The sequence below is a fragment of the Anser brachyrhynchus genome, assembly GCF_964034855.1.
Source record: "Anser brachyrhynchus genome assembly, chromosome: 2".
Lineage (NCBI taxonomy): Eukaryota > Metazoa > Chordata > Aves > Anseriformes > Anatidae > Anser > Anser brachyrhynchus.
In genome coordinates this window covers 58,765,052-58,784,385 of record NC_137695.1, presented here as the reverse complement: position 1 = coordinate 58,784,385, position 19,334 = coordinate 58,765,052, and the positions used below count along the sequence as shown (strand labels likewise).

At 39.5% G+C, this 19,334-nt stretch overlaps 1 protein-coding gene across 37 annotated transcripts in view; it reads right to left on the bottom strand.

The window, feature by feature from the left end:
* Positions 1–19,334, bottom strand: part of TPK1 (thiamin pyrophosphokinase 1) — a 329,004-nt gene that overhangs the window by 123,113 nt on the left and 186,557 nt on the right. For 33 of the 37 annotated variants that reach the window (XR_013946707.1, XM_080580495.1, XM_080580515.1 and 30 more), the window contains one exon: positions 8,371–8,466. The exons of 3 other annotated variants lie outside the window; for them this stretch is intronic. Coding sequence is in view for 33 of the 34 variants with exons in the window: in XM_080580495.1 (XP_080436621.1) it covers positions 8,371–8,466 (96 nt within the window). In the remaining variant the exon portion in view is untranslated. Of the gene's footprint in view, positions 1–8,370; positions 8,467–12,666; positions 13,054–19,334 lie in introns of those variants that run through there. One more of the 37 variants, XM_080580513.1, reaches the window with a different exon arrangement.

Genomic DNA, 19,334 nt, shown 5'->3' with positions numbered 1-19,334 from the left:
TCAGAGTAGGTTCAGTATTTATAGGAGGTAAGTTAAACATAGCCTGAATAACGTCAGCTTACATTCATTACGAAATCTATTTTTTTCCACACTGTCCTCTAGACCATATAAATATATCCATGCACTTATAAAGAAATGTAATGTGATTTCTTTAAACTGGAGGCGCTTGTGAAGCTGTAAACATTTTATGCTCACTTTTAATTTGCACAAATACTGAGCTTTAATTGTTCAGTGTTTAGCTGTTCAGTTGTTTACAAGGGAAGCTTAACAGGTACTCTAAGCAAGCTGGAGAGACCATTCCCAAAGCCACCCCGTTAGAAAGATTTGACACAGTCAAATTAAAAAAAGAACAGCACTGAGCATCAGAAGTAGAAAAGCCTGGCTGCCAGGGCAGCTCTGCTGCTAAGTCCCTTCAGTCTCTGCTTAACTTGTGGTACTGCCTTTGTCAGGCTGGGAACACTGTATGAGCTTCCCAGGTATCACCTGGCTGCCTCATCTTCACAATATTTGTGAAGAGCATAAATTGCTCTAAGACCAATCCCCTTCCCCCCATTCTTGATCACTGCTGGTGTCGGCCCAAGTTCAGAAACAAGGGACAGTCAAAGGACTGCAGAAGACAGAGAGGCCTCAGGACTATAAGGTTAAACCACTTCTGTGCGGCACCACCCATGCACCCATGCACTTATACTTTGCTACAGTCGCACTACATTCCCCCCTGCCCCTCTTCCCCTCCAGAATATTCCTATCTAGGCAAGAAAAAATTAAAAGGGCCTACAGCAGATTAAAAAAAATTGACTGGTAATACAATTTCATTGTTTCTTCTGATTATTCAAAATACAATGTTACAAAAATGGGAAAAAATCATGAAAACAAAGAACCCCAAAACAGTAAGTGTTCTTATATTCCTTGAGCAGGAAACCTTGAATAGATGGTACAGAAAAAGGTTAGTTTGTTGATTCACCTACTGACTGAAGGACGAGATCACTGCTGTTTATGAAGTTCATCAATTTGTTCTATCCAAAGCCATTTTTCTCTACTTATAGATGTAGCAAATTGCTAAAGGTATTTATAAAAATACCTAAAAGCCACAAAACTGTCATTTATTCTTGACAAGCATCTCAATCTAATAGGAAGATATCATACTTGAGATGTAGAAAATGTACTGGCTGTTATAATCTGCAGTTAAAATTTGCTGTACCAGCACAATTTTCTTAACATGCTTAATTATAAAGATAAGCTTACATCTCATTAACCAAACAGAATTTCATAAAAATACTCATAACTTACACAGGGGATGTTTCCTAACATCACAGTACTCATATGTTAAACAGAAAAAAATAATTTCAAGTTTTCTATGAGCATCTCAGGCAACAAACTGAGCTCTTGGTCCTCCAGCTGCAGAAAAATTCCTGGTGTCAAAACCTATGGCTCTTCAAGATTTCCTGCTACAGCTTCCATCTCCAAGACTTCGTCAGTACAAATGCAAGAGCCTTTTGAGAATAATGGTATGTTAATGTAGCCCACCACTTTCCTAGCATGGAGGCAGTTACATCAGCAATTGCTACTATCGGGGAAGCTGAATAAACTCTGCTGTTGAAGGCAAAAGAGGCTGGATTAATTTAAAAACATGGTAAGGAAAAAAAAATCATGTTTTCTATCAAAAATAGTTATAAACGGGACAAAATTGATGATTACAAATGGAACGGCAAGCCACGTGTAGTAACCTCATGTTTTGTATTTCAAAAATATTTACCTCATGGCTAAACTGTGAAAATGGTAGACAGTTGCTGGAAACCTTGGATTCTGAATAGATACCACAGTCTAGCTAATGAGTAACCTCTCCATTCCCCAAACTGCCCAAATAAACTGTGTTTGCCCCCTTTGTTCTTCTCCACCACGAAGTTTGACATGGGGTTTATCTGTGTTTTTAAACTAACAAACGGAAATCAATACATTCTCCATCAATTTTGTTCTGCTTCTGCCTTTTTTCTTTAAATTATCTTCACAGACCAAATACAAGCCCCAGCAGAGTATTCAAGCACTGCATAAGAAAAATTCACAGTATATGATGCAGTATGTTCTTGCAGACATCCATTTTACGTTAAATTATTTAACACAAATGCCTAAGATATTTAGTGTCTCTTGATGCCCACAGTTACAGAGGAACAGGTAGACAGCCTGCTCCCTTCACAAAAGATTAGGGTGTTTCTGATATCCTTCATTACAGAAATGTACCTTGCCATACCTTCACAACGGGAAGCCTTAAAATATTTCCACAGTAGGTGGGATGGGGTAGATGTTGCATTTCTGGAAGGTGGATTTAGACCTTAGAGTCAAAATGGTCAGCAGTCAAGGATACGTCTGTATCCTACAGGATAGATTTACCCCTGCTGAAAGTTATTATGAGATTCTACACATTAAAGTGGGAATTCATAGGAAACACTTTAGATCTGGTTGTTTCTGACAAGAAAGGTTTATGAAGAGGATTTTTCTATTAATAACTTATGAAAATCTTTTGATATAGCACTTGACAGTGTAGAAACCTTTTATAAATGTATTTAACTTCCCTTAAATATTTCTCATTTGCATTTTCTATTCTCCTCCAGTGAGGCATTAAGAAGAAAAACGCAACAGTGCCACCAAAACTGAACAGGTTTATTCTTAGCCCTGCATACAGACAGAGCCATAAACTTCAGTCTCCTCCTAAGAGCTGCACAGTCCTGCTCCATGCCAGCTTTGGTATCTTCCAGACTGCCTCTCCCTCTGTTTTTGATACTGCCTGTTCCCAAATCCTTGTAATGACCCACTGGCCCTCATTCCTAGGCTTTCCTTTTAACTACCGTTCCCACTGCTGTTCTTGGCACCCCAAGCTTTTTAGAAAATTAGAACTAGTGTCCCTCCATGAAATTACCAGCCACTAATGTGAGCAGCAAAATTTCAGTTCAGTCAGGAGCTGAAGCCAATATGTTAACTGTTACAAAAATGTCATGCCATCAAGAATGACCTCAACAGACTGACAAAACCAAAGACTGGTCAAACAGAGTCAGGTTACGTCTTTTCTACATGGGATTGTTCTTTATGTCAAGAAATTCTTCTCTTTTAAATCATTACATCTGCTTACTATGGCATTTTCTTTTCCTTCAGGGTCCTGTTCTTCGGGTAAAGACAAAGCAGGGAGTGCTTAATATGCTGTTTGAACACTGTATAGCTGAAGTGGAACATCAACAGCACTTCATTGTCTTCTCTCAAGCACTTTATGAACACATGACTTCACTACATTAGGCTTAGTCTCCCTCAACAGAAAAGAAAGTGGACTAATTTTACACTTCCTATAAAAGGGCAAAGGGAAGAATGCTTGCATTCACTTAAAAGAAGTAATACCATAGGCTGCTGATATAGTGAACCTTTAAAATGCAATTTTAAAATGGAAATGTTAGTATAATATCCCTTTACTGCAATGGGTTTTTGAGAAGAGTTGCTTTGGATTTTTTCACCTTTTCATATTGACACTAATGCTTTTATTATCAATTGAAACACACTAATACTAAACCACTAAAAGGCATTTAGTTTTCAATAAAATCAATTTTTTATCTTCAGCTCATGTAAGCAAATGAGGTGCTTTAACTTTTAAACAGAAAAGATAATAAAGCTAAATGAAAAGTCCCGGAGCTTAGCTTTAAGACTAAACGGTATTTTAGATGAAACAGTTAAAGAACAGGGAGTTTGCAACTCTGAGATAAAGATAATGGCTTAAATCTATCATTACATTATGCAGATTCTCCTTGGAGCTGCATAATTGATAAATACACTTCCACATCTTACTCGAGTGTGCTGCTGTGAGCTGTCTGTGAGTGAGACCAGGGAGAGCGTTACGGAAAGAGGGCACGATAAAGACCAGGAGCTGGAGGATCATCCCCAGCTGGACCACTACCATGTTGGGAGACCGCGGACAAGTCGCTTCGGTACATCTGCTTTTTATCTGCAAAACGGAGATAACGATGTTCACTTTTAATGTGAGATCTGCTGATCTCAAAACAGATACTGTAGGCAAGTCTACCATTTCTGCCAGTTCAGATGGTGTCTTGAAATAGCTTGTGTTACATAAGAGAAAGACCAGCAAATCATATCAGACAGAAATTACTGAAATTAAGTTTACTTGAACGTCTTGTAATGAAGAAACAAAAGTACTCACATAACTATAGAACAAAAAAAAAGTGATTAAAGCAGTAAAACGAAATATACACATGTAAAGTTGAACAGACCGTTAACAAGGTAAAAGAAACAAATGTCAGAAATAAAGACAGAGCTATTATGACATTAAAAAAAATCACATAGGGATAGGAAGGTATGCTGCCAGAAAAGTTGTGGGTATATATAAACATACATGCACATGTGTGTACACATGCATACTCACAGTCATGCAGAAAGAGGAAGGGATATTTAACAGCCTTTAGGCTGGAAAGAAAGTTCAGGAGTCAGATTCTGTTGGTTGTACTTCACTGCTTCACCCAACTAACACAATTCAATTCACAAATGAATTAGGGCAGCGGAGAGGGAAAATTAAGACCAATTCTAACTTCCATATATATAGCTTGGTACTGCTTGTCCTAACATTCACTGCAGTATGTGATTATAAATATACACAATTAGATGACTCAGATATCACAAAATGACCCCAATACTGCTTCCTGAATGACTTGGCTAAGCAAGCAAATTATGGTATTACATTACACAATGTAAACCAGAAATGAATGACACTAAGGATTCAAAAACTTTCTAAGAGTTTTTCTTTGAGAAAAGGGAAAAGTAATAATGAACTCGGAAAATTATTCTATATGACAGAATTACTGCTCTTTGTATCAAACAAGCAATTCAAGAACTAACAAGGTGTTTTTTCTCCCAGATCTGTCTCAGTAGGTTGTTAACTCCAGTTGTACCCTTCATTGTGGTAAAGGCATTCCTAAGGCCTCTTCCCAAACTGAACTCTCCAACAACCAGTTAAATCTAAACTGACTTTGCAGCTTTCTCTTCTGTGGGGGCACTGAGCATCTGTCTCACTGTGTCTGTCACTCAGGTGGCCACAGGCAAGAAAGCTGTATGACACGATTACCTTTCAGTACTCTATTCCTCTGTTCAAAAGTTATTTGTTCACAAGCAATCTGTGTGAGTGGGAAGGAAGAGGAGGAGGAGGACAGAAGTGTGGAAATGGAAAATAAACTACCAAAACTGAATTCCTTTGGAACAAAATATTGCCCCCGTAAGCTCCCGAGAGCTCAAAAATCTTGTTCACATAGAACTTCCATAGAGGTGACTGATAGATCAGAGTAGAAATTTTATCCATCCAGTGCAGCAGATAAATGATAACTTATTCTCTAACCAACTGAAGAACATCTGTTTCAAATACTTCAGTGTCTCACAGTTGAATTTCATCCAGACAAACTATGTCACAGGATTATGGATCCAGGCTACACATTGAATTTAATTAATTTCCTGATTTAGCATATTGCTACCCAAAAAGAGCAGTGACACACACAGCATGACTGTAATTTTTTTTTTCTTTTTTCTTTTTTTTTTTTTTTTAATCTACGAAAAAGATACTTTCCTTGTTTAGTAATTTCAATTATAAATCATTGGGAAACAGACTTATAGTGCCTCTTTGACATGTACCCTGGTTAAGCCAGCCAGAATCAGTAAAAATCAAAGCTGGAGATATATCTTTGTTCACCTGGAACCAGAAAAACATATTTCACCTAGTTAATATTTTCAGTTAAAAGGAAAGCTTTTATGATAGTCTTTCCTGAAGGAGAAAAAAATCCAGACTGTGACATGCAAGTTTGTACTTCAGGCCAAAAATGCAAATGCAGGTGAACAACTCTTTCCACTTTTAGACCCTGGACCTTTCTTCTCAGATGTGTGTACTTTCTGAGTGACTGCAGAATTCAGTGGCAGCTTTCTTCTCGGAAGATATCTGCATTCTCCTCAAAGGTTTTAGATCTATGGCTAGAACAGTCTGTTTCCTTATCACTTGACGTTTTCATGGCAAAATGTTTCCCATAAATATGCCTAAATTAAGTGCAATTTTAGGTATTTATAGGGGCTGGAGTTTCACAGAAGCCAAGTGGTTGCATCCATTAACTGAGGCCAATAAATGTTGCAAATGCTCAGAAACTCTGTTATTGGGGAACCAGGCATCAAACTAAGCACTGCATCATCAGGGCATCCAAAAGTATCACCAACCCTCCTACTAATGAAGTATACTTAACACTTCTGATCATAGGGAAAATTTGAACCTTTCTACTTTATACAGTTGTGATACAGTTTTGTGTTCTTTTTGCTTAAGCTTCGCATATTAGTTGCTTAAGTTGTATCAATGACTTCCTGAAGCCCCTTATGTCAAAAAATGCAGAAAACCAAAAATAAAAATGTATGCTTTAATTAGCGAGTATGAATTAGCTGATAGCATCTTCTTATACTTCATGGAACAGACACCGCAAAAAAAAAGAAGCAGCTAGCATTTAAGGAATGTAGTACTTAGTTTATAGATAATATGTCTGCTTTACTTCTTGCACCTCTGAAAAACTGCATTTAAAGCAGGTCTCAACTATGTCTTAAGTATAACAGCATGACAGTGTAACTAAACTGAAGTCTTAGGTTTAGTGCGTTGGCGTGAACTCTACACAATTACTGCAATTACACTCTGGCTTGCACTTTACAAAACATCACAAAGGATTATAGTGCAATATCCTTTAACTAACTTAACAGGGCTTTACCTAGTAGAGCGATCAAAGAATTCCAAGTTTACAAATAGACTACTTACTGTTGAAACACATCTGTAAGCTGTCATGTTCCCACCGCTCTTATTTTAAGCGCACATTGATTATTCATTATAAAACCTCTTGTGATAGCTTAAAAAATGCCTCTGTAGCTGAGATTTGATAATGAACTGAATCCAGGAAACATTCAGGTTCTTCCTTATTCTAGGGGTAGTTATATTAAGAGGGAAGCACCTTACTTGTCAAAGTCAAAACAAGTCCTAGATGTAAGTGGCTTATCAGTTCCGATCACACTCATTATCATTCATGTTCTAGGTGGCAAGACACCCTGGTGTGCTTTTCTGATGATAAATGCATAAAATTAATTAATTAAAAAAAAATGAAGTACCAAAGAGCTTCCTGGCTCACATACAGACAGATAAGAGGTGCATGAGGAACTCTCCTGTCTCTGTTTACACTGATGAGGGGAAAAAAACAACTAATGAACAACAGCATGTACTGGGCACTGTGCAACAGCACTCTGAAGTGTCACATGGACATACACCTCCTTCCGAAGACTAAGACATTTCAAAACAGCCAGCAAAACCTGGGTAATTATGTATCAGCCTGGAATGAGGAGAGAAGAAAGAGGGAGTGGTATTGGCATTTCCATCTCTTGCTGCCTTATTGGAGAACAAGTGATTTCAGGAAGTCAGTGAACTTTCCTATCCTGCTACAATAAAAATGGAAGGGCTTGTGCAAACCTCCTCCTTTCCCATCTTGTGTGCTGTTGCTTTTATTTTCTTATAAGCCTCTTGCCCTCACTACTGGTAAGAGGATGTAACAGCTCTTACCTCTCAGCTCTTTTCACGCAGAGTTAGAGAGCAGAGAGGAGAGCTCAGCCCTTAAGAAGGAATGCTCCATGGGGAGAAAAGAACAGCAATCCCAAGAGCACATCTGCCATCAACTCATCACGTTGAAATTCCTGACAAATTTTAACTTCGCATCTCAGAGAGATGAAACGAGGGCCTACGAAACAAACTATGGAAGGGGAGGGGGCACAGTGCCTCCTTTGCCTTTCCAATGAAAGGAGCAGCTGACAACTCCATATGGTTCTTTTTAAGTTTAGCACACTTCTTGCTCTGCAAAGGTTCCATTTGATTTCAGGGGAACCTTTGGAAAAGGACATATTGCTCACCATATGTAATGTTGGCAGGATAAGATTCCCCCTTCCATCTCACCTTTGGGAAGAGAGAAGGAGATATGAACATCAAGGCTCAGTATGCCAAGACTTGAAAACATATTTACATGCCAAAGTGGGACTCCTGCTTTGAACACCAGCCACAACAGCTCTTCTGCATTTTGGGTTGTTCATTAACAAAAATCAATACAAGCTGCCTTTTAAGAAAGCCAGCACTTGTTTGTTGACACACTGAGTAATTTCTTTTAGCAGAAGCATCGATGTTTACAAGGTGTGCAGTAAACATGGCAAAAGCTCAGAATGGCAAGGCTACAGAAGATAATACTTCATTTCAGTGCAAACTTAAAACATAAACCTAAGTATGTTGAGAGGAAGAGTAATTACGAACAAGCAGGGACGTAGATGTTGCGCCTTTACCTGCAGGTCCTTCTCCTCTATCTTTTTCTGGAGAATCTGAAGGCACTTGGTGAAGTCTGTGAAATCTTGATCCATGGTCTCAATTAACTCACATCCCTAGTGAAGAAGCAGCAAAACAGACAGAGAAAAATAAAATAAACACAACTTTCAGTTTTGGGAACTAATTCTGACTTTGGTGAAATTAATTACAGTTAACAAATCCCAAAGTCTCTACATGGAGACAGAAGAATCAAGTAAAAGGCTATATCTTTAAAGAGCCCAAAGACCCAGCTAGGTCCCAGCCGAAAAAATTATTATAAAACAGCTCTTTGATAGGCACAGGAACAGATATTCCAAACATATTGAATATATTCGTGAGTTTGGATAAGCATGTTCTACGATATTTGGCCAGCTGGACAAATTCTGGTGTAGTGAGCTCTGGGTGATAAAGAACTTCCAGGATCAAGTTCCAGAAAAATGACCTCCCGCTCTGGTACTACAGTTACTACATTTCTGCTACATCTATTGAAATGTGTATAAACACGTATACAAAATTTTCAAGTTTTCCCGAACCACTGAAGTTGTTAATTTGCAGTAATATAACAACAATCTCCTTGCAGTGGGCTAACATAGATGAGAGCATGCTGAAGTGGAGAAGAGCAGCAGTTCAGACTTCTTGAGTGCTAAAGCAACTCCTGAGCCTCTGATGAAGAGCTGAGTAAGGAAAAATGAAGTGTATCTACCACATAAAGTCACCACTCAAAGGGGCTTCAAAGATACCAAATACCCATACAGCATCATAAATTAAAATAAGAACCATACATGCTGGATTTAGAAGTTCCCTCTCCTACCACTTCAAGGTCCGCTTAAAAGCCTCCTAGCTTTTTCTTTATCTGACAGTTTTTATGTTTCTCTATACACCTTAACAACTGATAAGAGAAAAACATTCAGAATACAGAATCTTTGCATGTGTGCCTGTGTAACAAAATAATGTACTTCATAAACATTAGGAAAAAAAATAGAACTTTCAAGTTGCTTTTACCTCAGTGCTAAAAATAAAGATATAGAAGACAAAATTTCCCAGATCAGTACACGGAGAGTTTGGTGGATTGCACACAATAAAATAATGAGTCTCCAGTAGAAGGACATATGCTATCACTGAAATGCTTCCCCACACAGCCAGAACACATATAAAACCCAACAAAACTGTCATGCAGTAGGGGATCTGGATGAAGATAAAGAAATGAGGAGGAGATAATGGCATGCTTTTTATTATACCCCTTACTTTTCCTCCCTCCTCAAAATCTTCTAAAAGGAAAAATGGTCAAAAATAAAGTAGAAACTTTCTGATACCCCATGTTACTCTAAATGCCTTCTCAGGTAGTAATAACAGGCCTGTTGAAGTGAAGCATGCTATAGATGCATCATCAGATGTCACCGAAGACGTCCCTTTGCAGAGGCAACGTTGCTACCACCACGAAGAGGCAAGGGAAAATGCAATTGGAACCTGAATTCAGTGCTAAGTGTCAAACAATTTGAAGAGTTGCCATGTTCCCAATCTTCACCAGGAATGGCCAAAACATAAAATTGGCAGGGGGAAAAGGGCCTCAAGCCAACTGCGGTCTGCAATCAATATGGGAGTTGTGCAGGGCCAGCCAGAGACACTGAGGGAGCCCAAGAAAGGTATAGGGATGTTCTGGCCCATCCAGCAAGCTTGCAGTTGGACCTGAAAACTTCTGAAGTGAATTTGTTAATCAAAGCCCACTCTAAATGAAAAGACGTGTCATCCACTAAGAACAGGTTGCTCTCAAGCGGGCTCGTTATTGGCAGTGACAGTGGCAAGAGAGACCGAGCTGTGAGCAGTTATAAACAGACAGAACCTCCCCTGTCTTGCACAACCAGCTTTTGAACAGTGCAAGAACGTGACAGATGCAGACAAAATCAACTGCGGGGACAGCTACTGCAGGGCATGGGAGAAGAGGGGAACACGAGTTACCAGCTCCTAAATTAGCAGTAGAGAAGGAAGTCTTATGTTTTGCCAGGACCACTCCTTGGCTCCCCGGTGCTGGCAGAAGTGGTTTATAGGTACTGATTTATAAATAATAGATTTAACCCCAACCTGCCGCCAGAACTTCTGAAATACTCTTTCCGGCACTCACTAACAAGCCTGATATCCTCCTTAGACAGTCACTTTTTGGTAGCTGCAGATACACTGCGATTCTGCTTTCCACCCAGGAAAGACCGAACTTACTCAACATCCTGTGTTTTTAAAGTGATGATGTACAACAGCTTAAATTCATACAATCATAGAATGGCGTAGGTTGGAAGGGACCTTAAAGATCACCTGGTTCCCATCCCCCTGCCATGGGCAGGGATGCCACCCAGGTTGCCTTGGGCCTTGTCCAGCTTGGGCCTTTTCCAGCCTAGGCCTCGTCCAGCCTGGTCTTGAACACCTCCAGGGATGGGGCATCCACAGCTTCTCCGGATTAAAAGCTTCTCTTCTGTTTAAAAACATTTTGCTTGAAGTTAGTTCTTGTCTAGCTTCTCAGGATGTTCTTTGGTAAAAAAAGTTCTTTGGAGCAACTACGTGTCATTTTCAAAGCAAGATAACTTTAATATAGTGGCTGGAAGGCACTGTAGGTCATTTGCCACAGCTCCAGAAGAAAGCTGTGAAGTACCACACATGGACATCCCATGTTCAGCCCTGCCAGGGTGTTTTCCACATATTTCCTATAGAAAGCCTTGAAGACAGAATCACAGAAATGTGATTTTCTAAACTTGTAAATGGGATGTCAAATGCACTATTTGTTATAAATGCAGGTTGCTGTACCAAGATGTACCTTGTATTGATACCAAGATGGTGGTGCTGTGACAGCAGTAGCTAAAAATGAAACAGTTCAACAGTGGTATCCTAAAACCGTTCACTCACCGTCTGCACATTTGACACTTTATAAAAGTACTACTGTAGATCACACTGAAAAAATGTTGACAAGAGTGCCACCAGTAAAGCCATCAATTCCTTCAAATTAAACTGTGATTCTTCATTTTCTTTCCACATCAAACAGACAACCAGTCTGAGAGCTGACAAGAGATTTTAGACCTGCTCCCTTTGCCACAATGGCAGAGAGACTGGCATAGTCAGACCCAAGTGAGGACAGGCAGCAGCACTCTGCCCGTATCCTCTCTCTGACCTTGCTGGAATGAACGAATGTTCAGTTCATGTTCACTGATGGTGAGAGTTTTTGGTAAATCTGTTACTCCTGACATAAAAAATCTAATATTTTATACCACAAAACTGGACAACAGTTCAGGTGCAGTTCTTGTCAACCTTCACCATATTCACAAATGACGAACATCTTCAAGACAGAGCTTTCTGATGCAGCCAGGGTTTAATGAAAGGACGCTATCGTAATTGCAAGATAGGCAATAATGGTTGTAGTTTTATAGAATCTGCTCAACTTAATAACATTAACCTTTGGTAAGAAAGTTAAAAAGCCAAGCAAATGTAACATTAAGAAAGGTTAGAAAAATCAATAGCACACAGCAGGAAAGAAAACAATAGATTGCATCTGATGACGATATAACTTTGCTGAGTGATAGGATGAGGCACACACAGAATTGGACTTTGGCTGTTCTGTCTCATTATAGCAGTTATAGGAGGCACATTGCTAAAGAAGGAAGAGTGTGCCAGACACACATAATAGGATTATCGAACCCTATATTTCAGACAGGCACTGAAACCAGACAGGCACTGAAATGTCAATCTGAACATCTCAGTACTTCTCCCGTTTTTAGAAATAGTATGCATCACAGCATGCTGTGGATTTGACGACCGCAGTGTGTAGATGTCCATTCCCCCATGTCCTCATTAATCTCTTAGTAAAAGAAAGTTATGTTTGTTCTTTTTTTTTTTTTTTCTAATCTTTATAAGCATGAAAATATAATTAGGACAGAATATTTAAGATATCCTCATTTGCACTCTATTTCCAAGGCCCTCCTATGGCAAGACCTCTGAGTCTAGCTTTTGAAGCCTGTGTCTGGCTGTGCTCAGCAAGTGCACCAGTGATATCCAGTTCAGTCTTTTAATGACTGTTGTTGAAGTAAGGCTCAATTCTGAGGTATCAATCTCAACACAGATGCACTCATGTATAGTGTTAATGGCAGACAGAGGAAAATCATATATCCTGAAGCTAAAAGAAAAGAGATTAGACAGCTTATAGAGCCTCTCAAAACCACCGCAAAGACAAACAGTGAAGTTTAAGGAAGCTGTATAAATTAAATGGCATTTCTAAAGACTCTCCTTTTGCTAAGCCTTACCTGCCGCCTCACCCAACAGAACAGTAACACACCCGTCAATCCCAGCACCTCACAGGCCTGCTAAGTAACAGCTACAGATTCACAGAATAATTTCAGTTGGAGGGCACTTTGGCAAGTCATCTAGTCCAACATTTCACTCGCTGTAGCTCAGACTAGCTCAGGTTATTCAAGGCCATTTCCAGTCCATGTTGAGCACCTCCAAGGATTCCTTAACTTCTCTGGGCAACCTGTTCCACTGCTTGACCACGCCGAAGTGGTCTGAAGAAGAGTCTGGTTCTGTCTCCTCTGCCCTCCCAAAAGGAAGGGGAACCCAGTAACGTCATCTCCCTTTCACTTCTCTTCTGGAAGTTGAATGAGTTGGTCTCCCTCAGCCTTCTCCCATGCATCATGTGGTTCAGACTTCCCTAACGTATATTTCCCTTACATGCACTATATGGGTATGCAATATTTCCAGCTCAGAGAACCTGATGGGGTCTGCAAAGGGGCAGAGGGTTTCTAGTTCTCCTCTTTGTAATGTAAATTTCTGGCCCTAGGGAATTTCAGCCACTTCACCTCCTGGATCCCTCTTCCATTTTTGCCCGCTTGAAGAAAAACCCCTAACATCTACAACCTTCATATATTAGCTGCAATCACCTGAATGTTTTCAACCCCCAAACATTTTTGCACACAAATATGCAGACAAATATTTACACCCTGGAGTGAAATGGATCCAAGACAAGTGCTGCTCTAGACCAGGTGCTGAAGAAGAGAAAGGGGCCCCAGGGTCTGACTGCAAGTCGTGGACCAGGCCTAGCCAAGAACATAGATGTGTGGATGCATAGTCAGCCAAGTTTAATAGATGACAGTTATTATGTTCTACCATTCTTTCTATATTAGGGGGATGGTGTGGAGAGACCAGAACACCCAATCAGTATCAGAAAGAAAACAACAACAACAAAAACTAGCTTGGGAAGCATTCTGGAGGTGACAAGTTACCCAGACAGTGGCCTTCTTTACTGCTGGTCAAGTGTTTCACAACTGATCCAAAACAACTGTCCCAGAAAGGAAACTGAATGCTAGCATGGGGCGGAGAGGGAGCAGACTGGAATGTTCCTGATAACATTTAAAAGGGGCAGGATTGGAAAAAGAGAGAGAACAAGACCCTCTAGCTTAAGCTGCTGATAGTTATAAAAGCTGCATAGATTTCCTATAAGCCATAAGTTACTGGAGACTTATGTAGCAAGATGGCACCAAAACCATGGAACTGGTTTACCTCTATGAACTACAAACTAGGAGGAAATTAGTCAGTTGAATCCTTTTGCATTTGGGGAGTAGGATGCAAATACAGAAAGCAAAGCAGTCATGTTCACTGATTTCTTTTGGTAGTTTAAAATACTGTTGAACGACTAGTATTGAAAAGCTTCTGTTCTGATCAGCTTAGTTATATGAATTGGCTTTTGATTTTTGTAGTAGAGTCCATAAAAAGGAAGTGTAATTGGAGAAAATGATATTGGATATTTAAATAGCCAAAAATACATAATTAAGTGAAATGCATTTTCTTTCATTTTTTGGACTCAAATTTGGCTGGCCGCTTGGCATCAGCACAAAACTAATACTGTACAGATTGCCTGGCCCTCAGTTCTGGGGTGGCTGATGATTTGACTCTTCCAATTGCACATTAGGTGGTGCTGCCATTCAGATTAACTACAGGAATTTATTAATCATGATGAAGCGTATGCACTGTAAGCCAAATAATGGAGATCTACACTCCAGTGAACCCCCCCCCCCAGAACAAACAAAGAATATCCATTTTTGACCATCACTTCTTTCTAACCATACATAACACTGCTTGATTTATTAAGCAAGTATTGCCTGGTGGCATGAGACAAACCCAGTAAATATATGTAAACATATGCATACCTCTGCAAACCAATAGCTACATGAACTTGTCAAATTTGAGAGTGTTAAAAAAAGGGCAATGTACTTGAAACTTTGACTGCAACAGCTGCAGCCTCTCCTCCCTTCCCCTCTTTCTATTTTGATACGGTCTTTTTCAAAGTAAATAAAATGTTTCCTGTTTGTGTTTTTAATGAGGCAGCATGTGGCTTCTGATGGAGGATAGCTTTTTTATACCATATATTTGATGTGAAGATAGAAGCAATGAAAGTGTTCTTCTGCATTAATTATGTTGCTCCCTTTCAAAAGAAAAGTCTATTGATCAGGAAATCATGGCGATTGCTTGAAACTAACAAAATATGAATCTGTTTACTTGGTATTTGAACAATACCAAAGAAAGCCAACATGCCTTCTTTGCCACCTAGAGTAAACTGAAGTGCAGAAAACCAAAGATAATAATCACCATAAATCAGAGCAACTAAACCCAAACAACAACAACAACTTCTTAAAGGGAAAAAAAAAAAGCCAAACAACAAAGGTAACCTTACATTTGCTGGATAAATTCACAGTGATTACCTGTATTGCAGCAAATTCTTTGGATTTATTAAGCCTGGTAAATAAAAGCAAGCATCTTAGATGCTCACCCACAGGTCAGGAATTGCAACGAAACACACATAATTACAATACGTTTATCAGAAGATCACTAACAACTTTTACCACTTTTGAACAACCAAGCGGAAGGGTAAAGGTGTTGACTAAAAATCTGAAGTAGAAGGGCTTGTTAGCAGCTGTAGTCTCGAATTTACAATCCATGCCTCTCCATACCCATTTCTGGCATTTAAACAGTCAACCTACATTTGTACATTTCTGTGCAACCCAGACATGTTATTTCTCCAATCTGATGATTAAAACTGAGCACAGCACAGCAGTGACAGCCACCTGCTATTTTTGGATCTTCTTTGAAATTTCCCTTATGCGGCCTTCCTTGTCTAAAAACAAAAGTTCAGAGAGGGGAATTTTAATTGACGGTCAGGCTGACTCTATAATCAGTACCGTGAAAATCTTTTGTCTACCACGCTGATTGGGCCCTTTGGAGCCTAACCTATTGATAGGGCTGATTAGAGCACCTCTCTTTCCTTGGAAAGTAAAGTGCAAACAGAAATTGTTCCTCTATCTGTGTCCATTTATGTATGAAGGCAGCACGCGTAAGGGAAATCAGAGTGCTGGAACAGCGTCAGCCTCTGACAGAAGGGAAACACATGCCATCGATCATGGACAACATGAGCCACTACCCAGCCATGTCAGTGAGAGTCTTTTTTGTGGACTTGAATGCACTTTGAACCAAGACTAAGAACTGTAATGTTTCTAAAATGCTGTAACTTCATTTAAACACATATTAAAGCTAACATTATCTTTGGCACTCAGCACAAATGACAACACAAGTCAAGCACTTTCCTGAAATAATGCTGAAAACACAAGCTGCCCTAAACACGAACCCCATGTCCCGCAAAGCTGAAGAATAGGGAATGCAGCATTCCTGGAAATTCAACCATTTGAGGTATCTTCTATGAGGTGGGAGGGAGGGAGGGAGAGAGAGAAGCCGCCTGAATTTCAAATCCCGTAACACTTTATGCACAGCAACCCAACGTTATTTTTTTTTTTAATTAAAAGAGCTCCAGGTTAACGACTTTTGCTTTTTATCACATGGCATGACAGACGCTCTAAAGAGCTAAAGTTAATAAGCAGGAACTGTATGTGAACTGACTTCTGTTTCCAGACTGATTACCAATTCTCAAGATTCATCTCAAGGTAAGAAAACCAAGGAGAAAACAGTAGGGCTTCTACTGGGGTGACTTCAAGGATCTGGGCTGGCAAATTTTAGCCATTCTGAACACTGTCTCTATATGACCCTTCGGCAGCCAAGGGACCCAACAGTACCATGACTGTGAAAATACACAAAAAAACGCAGAAGAGACGTTAAACAGAGTGGCATAAAACTCTCTGCAAGGCATTTCTAATCATTAGGATTATTTAAATATACATGGCCAGTGCAGCTAATCTCTATCTCTTGCACTCAGGATTTATGTGAGGGAATTCTTGTTCCTAAGCTAGTATCTGTCAGTATTTCCCTATTTTCAGAGGTATATAATTGATCTGAAAAGAATTTGGATTGCGAGACGGGAGCTGCATCTCAGATATCGATCACTGAACAGAATTAATTGAGAACAGGCCCCAAATGTGCATTATGCTCACAGAAATGGTGCTTTCTTACACAACTCTGCCTACATGTACAAAAAGAGTACAAGGGGATTCAAAGATTTTAATTATCTAAAGACAGCATATTGAAAAGAGAAATATCTTCCTACATGTGGATAAAACTCCAAAATTTGTACTATCAATACAATTCAGCAACACATTCTTCCTTTTGGTGTCGGGGTATTAATGAAAATAGCAAGATTAGTCCCAAGACTGATCCTTTAGGAAAGTCACTGATTACTTCCCATTGCTTGTTAGTTTTCCTTTATGAACAGCCTCCTGTCTTTAATTTGTGTATTAACTTCTAGCTGGGCTAGGTATATGGCCAGATAATACTCATTTTTTTCCCTTGTTATTGTTTTCTCTGACAGTTTCTAAAACCTCTCAGACTCAGCATAAGAGCTACGTTTTACAAGGAGTAGAAAAAACTTTCTTTAGTAGGAGATTATTCATTGTTTAGAATACCTCATCGTTATAGAATCATTTCATAAAGATTAAAAGGAGAATGCTACGTGGTATGTATCCTGAGCCCCCATTCAGTGGGTCAGCTCCAGAGCTCAGCATTTTAAATGATATGCTGAGCCCCTCTTTCTTCTCCTTCAGTTTTGCAAGCTTCTTTGCAGTCATATTTCTCCTCCTCTATGAAGGACTCATTGCTATTTATTTAGCTATAGCATTTTGTACTGAACTGAACGTTGATGGGTATTTCTGAAGACTGAATAGATTTTGCAAATGCATAATCTGCATGTAGGCCAATGGAAACGGGTTTCTCAAAGTCAAAAGAAAATTAATTGAAATTGTTCTGTATTTCAGCAAGTGATATTAAGATGCAAGTAATAGCAAATAAAATAATAAGTAAACAAATAAAAATCAAACCCAGCTTTATAATCCTTTTCCAAACATCACTGAACCATCTGGGAGCAATGAACACAAGGAGCTGACATGTTGACATTCTGATAGGCAGAAGGGAAAGCTCAGGAAAATGAAACCCCTGCCCAGCACAGCAGTTCTGACTTCATCGCCAGCAAGTGTTCCACAGAGTACAAATACATTTCCAAGTGAAATTCAGGATATATTTCCACACAGATGAAGTAGATTCTTGAATAATCAAAGATCACACATCATATTCACAAAAGTTGTATTTTCAATTTGTGGAGGGGCTCAGCTACTCTTAGCTGAATTGTGAGGTTGCTGAATAAACATTAAGTCCTTAGGTCTGAACTAATGTGATTACTTGGTAAGTTGGAAACCAAGTTTCTCTTCCAGGTATACTTCAATGCCTGCTTTTTCAGTAGTCAGATGTTGCATGTTTAGTAGCAGAGGACATCCTGTAACTGGGCTGTATATCCTGCTCCCCACCTCCCTCTTCCATCTGATATATAACCGAGTACTTAAGGGGGACCATTCAGCTGGACAGTGAAATATCCAGCTTAGTGTATTGGAAACATCGGCATTTCATGTGTGAAATGCTTCAGGTTTTGAATAGGTGACAAACATTATATTGAACAAAATAATGTGTAGCCAACTAACAGCAGCGGCTCTATGAGCAACACAGAGCTTTGCAGTAAGAGATTTTGCATTAGTACCCCCTAGGTTTCTCTTAATAGGATATTGCTTTCCTTTAAATAGCAACAGTGCTTTTCTGAAGCCTAACAATGGCATTTCTAGCGCTCTGTACAGATAGCTAAGGTTCCTGGCAAAGGGCAGCTAAGCCACTACAACACATACAGACATTACAGAAGGCACTACACTGTCACCTTCTTGTGCTAAGAGGATCTATTCAGAACCCATTCCACTAACTATTCTGCAAGCTGTGATAAATCCATTGGATAGGTAATATTTTATGTCCACCTCATGATTGCTCCCAGTCTGATCTCTATCAATGCTCTAGTGTATGCCTGAAGTGAATTACCCTGAACAATATCTATATAAAAGATCAGATCCCATGATCTTCCCCTACATGACTGAGAGCAGAATTTGTCCTTGTACATCTGTTGTTGACAAAGGGCAATGGAGCATTCCGGGGTCGTTCATAATTCAAGGTGCAAACTAAAGCTAAAGTGCAAAGAGCTGCAACTTGTTTGCAAGAACTGAATACAGCAAAAAAGCAGACTGGACTGAACACATTGCCCCTAAAAGACATTGTCCTAAGGTATGAATGCAAGTGTTAAAGAGAGTTGGGTGCACACATGAAGGTGGAGTGGCCTAACAGAGTATCTGGGACATGCAAGGAAGCAAGACCAGCCATTTCCCTGACAGCTGCATATACAAAACATGAGGCTGTGGAGCACCCTGCTGTGCTTTGAGCTTCCCGTCAATTATACAGGTTAACATGACTGCTGTAGGAACCTGACCTAATAGAGTCATTAATACCAACTCTCAGGACATGCAAGCATGATATTAAATTTCCGTAAAGTCCTATTCTAACACACAATCACATCTGGAAACTTCTTTTCCACTTCCCTTCATTCTCGCTGGCCTTTATTTTAAACTACTGCTGTTAGAAAGAAAAGAAAAAAAGATATCAACACCTACTT